The sequence below is a fragment of the Etheostoma spectabile genome, chromosome 13, assembly GCF_008692095.1.
Source record: "Etheostoma spectabile isolate EspeVRDwgs_2016 chromosome 13, UIUC_Espe_1.0, whole genome shotgun sequence".
Classification (NCBI taxonomy): Eukaryota; Metazoa; Chordata; class Actinopteri; order Perciformes; family Percidae; genus Etheostoma; species Etheostoma spectabile.
Genome location: NC_045745.1, coordinates 4,516,289 through 4,519,202, shown reverse-complemented (window position 1 = coordinate 4,519,202; position 2,914 = coordinate 4,516,289). Strand labels below are relative to the sequence as shown.

Sequence of the window (2,914 nt, the reverse complement as noted above, 5' to 3'; positions counted from 1 at the left end):
AGATAGATAGATAGACTCACATTTGGGGGTATGACATAATCCTCAGCACTCCACAGGTGAAGCCCTCCCTCTGAGCTGTTGGTCAGTGTCACACCTTTTAGCTTGGTGATGACTGAGGTCTGGATGGCCTCCTCTCTCTCCTGGTAGCCCTTCCTCACCACAAACACCCACCTGAGACAGTCATTGAAACCTCACAATGTATTATGGTTTGGTTTCCTTGACATTTCTGATGATCAACATGGCTGCGATGATGCATCAGTATGGCACATGTTATACTGCTCATTTTAGCCTAACTTATTATAGCTATCTGTAAAAATTCTGTCTATAATAATAATAGCCGCCTGTATATATATATTCATAGTACATACTCACCTGTAAACTCTGTAAACCATTAGTATATTATGCTATTTGCACATATCTGTAAAAATTTGCAATTATAGTAATATCCACTAAATTCCCAGCTGTAAATCTTGCTCACAATACTTGTTATCTATATTTTGTATTCATAGGACAAACCCATCTGTAAAACTCTGTTTATAATAGTATTCTTTTCTATATTTATCCATTACATATCCATGTCTTGCACTTACGGAACCATTGTATATCCTGCACTTACTGCTATTCACTTCTGGTTAGACCCAAACTGCATTTCGTTGCCTTGTACCTGTACCTGTGTAATGACAATAAAGTTGAATCGAATCTAATCTAATATACAGCATGCTGTCCCTGTTGGTGACCATGTGGTCCGGGGGTCAACAGCACACACATTACAACTGTCATTAAGTGGGTTCATCAGCATGCCAGAAGCCATGTTAATGTATCCTAGACATCTCATGCCTCTCTCTACTGGAACTTTATTTACCTATTTTGCATATACACACATCTAGGTCTGACAGCAGCATTAAGCGGTAAAAGAGCAAAAGTGTCAGATACAATATAAACGAGTGTACTGTAAAAACAAGTGTGTGTGAACATAAGGTACAGTAGCCCAGGGGGTACTGATGCAGTTGCCAGGGGGTACATGGATAGATTGTATCCAACTACTGAAATTACATGATAAAAAAACAACATATGCACATATTAACATCAACTTTAACACCTCAATTCTACATGTTATGTCATAGAAACACAGACGTTTTAACAGGTGGCTAAAAGTACTGGATAATGGTTGTAATTGTTAGTTAGTGGGTGAACTGTCAAATATTCAGCTTTATTGCAATAATCTAGTAGTAGTAGTACAACTGCTGACCGTAATACTGATGGATTGTATGAGAAACAATATCCACTTATGAATAGTGTCATACATTTGGGAAATACATTGGGAATAGATGGGGTGGCCTACGTGGGATCATGTGACCGGGCTGTGGGGGGTACCTCAGACCCAAAAAGTTGGCCCCTAACTACCTGCCATAGGTAGCCACTAGATTTGCCAACTTGCAGTTTGAAATAACTTTCACAAACAATTAAGTTCCAAAGGTCAAACCAGAAACTGTCAACCCTCGAGACCGACTGTCCCGGTCACCTGCTCGCGGGTCATCATCATTTTACATAGGCTGCATCAGCGTGACGTCACTCAGTGAGACAACTTCCTGTCTCTCTCTCCTCACACCAATCTGACACGTTAATGAGGCGAACCAACCAACTCTTCCTTATTTTAAAGTTCAAAAATCTGCGGCGCTGCCACTTTAACAGTCACAAAGTCAACCCTTTTCAGCAAGCTCAGCTATTTTTAACTGTGTGAATCACTTTCTAAAAGGCAAGGCAGCTTTATTAGTGCAGCACATTTCAGCAACAGGGCCATTCAAAGTGCTCTACATAACACATGAAGGAGCAGTGAAAAACCATTACAAAATCAAAAAACAGATAGAGATAGACACGAGAACAAAATGTGCATTATGTATTAAAAAAATCATAATTATTTAAAGAAAGGTCTTCAGGTTTGATTTAAAAGAAGAGTAGTGGTGGACCTGCAGGTTTCTAGGAACTTGATCCAGATATGTGGAGCATATAAAACTGTTAAGGTCTGACTCTGGGGACAGAAAGGAGACCTGTCCCACACGACCTGAGACGTCTGGGGGGGGGGGGGGGGGGGGGGGGGGGGGGGGGGGGGCATAGCAGCAGATCAGAAATGTATTCTAGCCCTAAGCCATTTAGTGATTTATAGACCAGCAAAAGTTTTTGAAATCAGTTCTTTGAGGCACAGGAAGCCAGTGTAAAGGGTACAGACTCCAGAACTGGACTGATATGATCCACTTTCTAGAACAGCAGCTGTCTGATTGATTTTTTTTGATTTTAGTTAGACATGTAAAACACCGTATAAGGTTACTCTATGTGCCTAAAGAAGAGAAGAGAGAGGGCATGCATTGCACCTCACCCGATTATGTATCCCAGCACGGCCAGTTGATAGAGTCTAAATAAAATCCCGATTTTCCTGTTCTCGGCGATCACGTATTTCTCTGTCTTGTAGTTGAGGAGAGACACGAAGAAGCCCCCCCAGCCTGCCATTCCTCCCGCACGGTGGACCCGAGTGAGACCGCAGCTCCGGGCTCCCAGCTGATATACACTCCTGCTCCACTTGTCATAAAACGGGCAAACCCAATGAGAGAGGGGCTGATCCGGTTCCTCTGTAGACCACCGGGAGACCCACCGGTGGATATAATCATATGTTATGCTCGGCTTGATATGAAATTCTTATTTTTCTGACATCCATTTGAAAGCTTAAACAAAACTTTGTGGAGCTGTAGCCTACTCCTGTGAATCCACATTGATTTTAGATTCATATTAATATATTAATATAGAGGTAAAAATCTGAATATGGCCTACTCTAAAAATAAGGTTATTGCAAAAAAAAATTATTCATTGGCTAAACAAACCATATACAGTATGTTTGGTACAACAAGCAGGGCCGTGCAAA

The 2,914-nt window shown here is 41.3% G+C and overlaps 1 protein-coding gene across 2 annotated transcripts in view; it reads right to left on the bottom strand.

Moving 5' to 3' along the window:
- Window positions 1-2,505, bottom strand: part of p2rx5 (purinergic receptor P2X, ligand-gated ion channel, 5) — a 9,344-nt gene extending 6,839 nt beyond the window's left edge. For both annotated transcript variants that reach the window (XM_032534181.1, XM_032534182.1), the window contains exons 1-2: window positions 2,375-2,505; window positions 21-171 (exon numbers count right to left, since the gene is read on the bottom strand). In XM_032534181.1, coding sequence (XP_032390072.1) covers window positions 21-171; window positions 2,375-2,505 — 282 coding nt within the window. The remainder of the gene's footprint in view (window positions 1-20; window positions 172-2,374) is intronic.
- Between the last annotated feature and the right edge of the window lie 409 nt (window positions 2,506-2,914).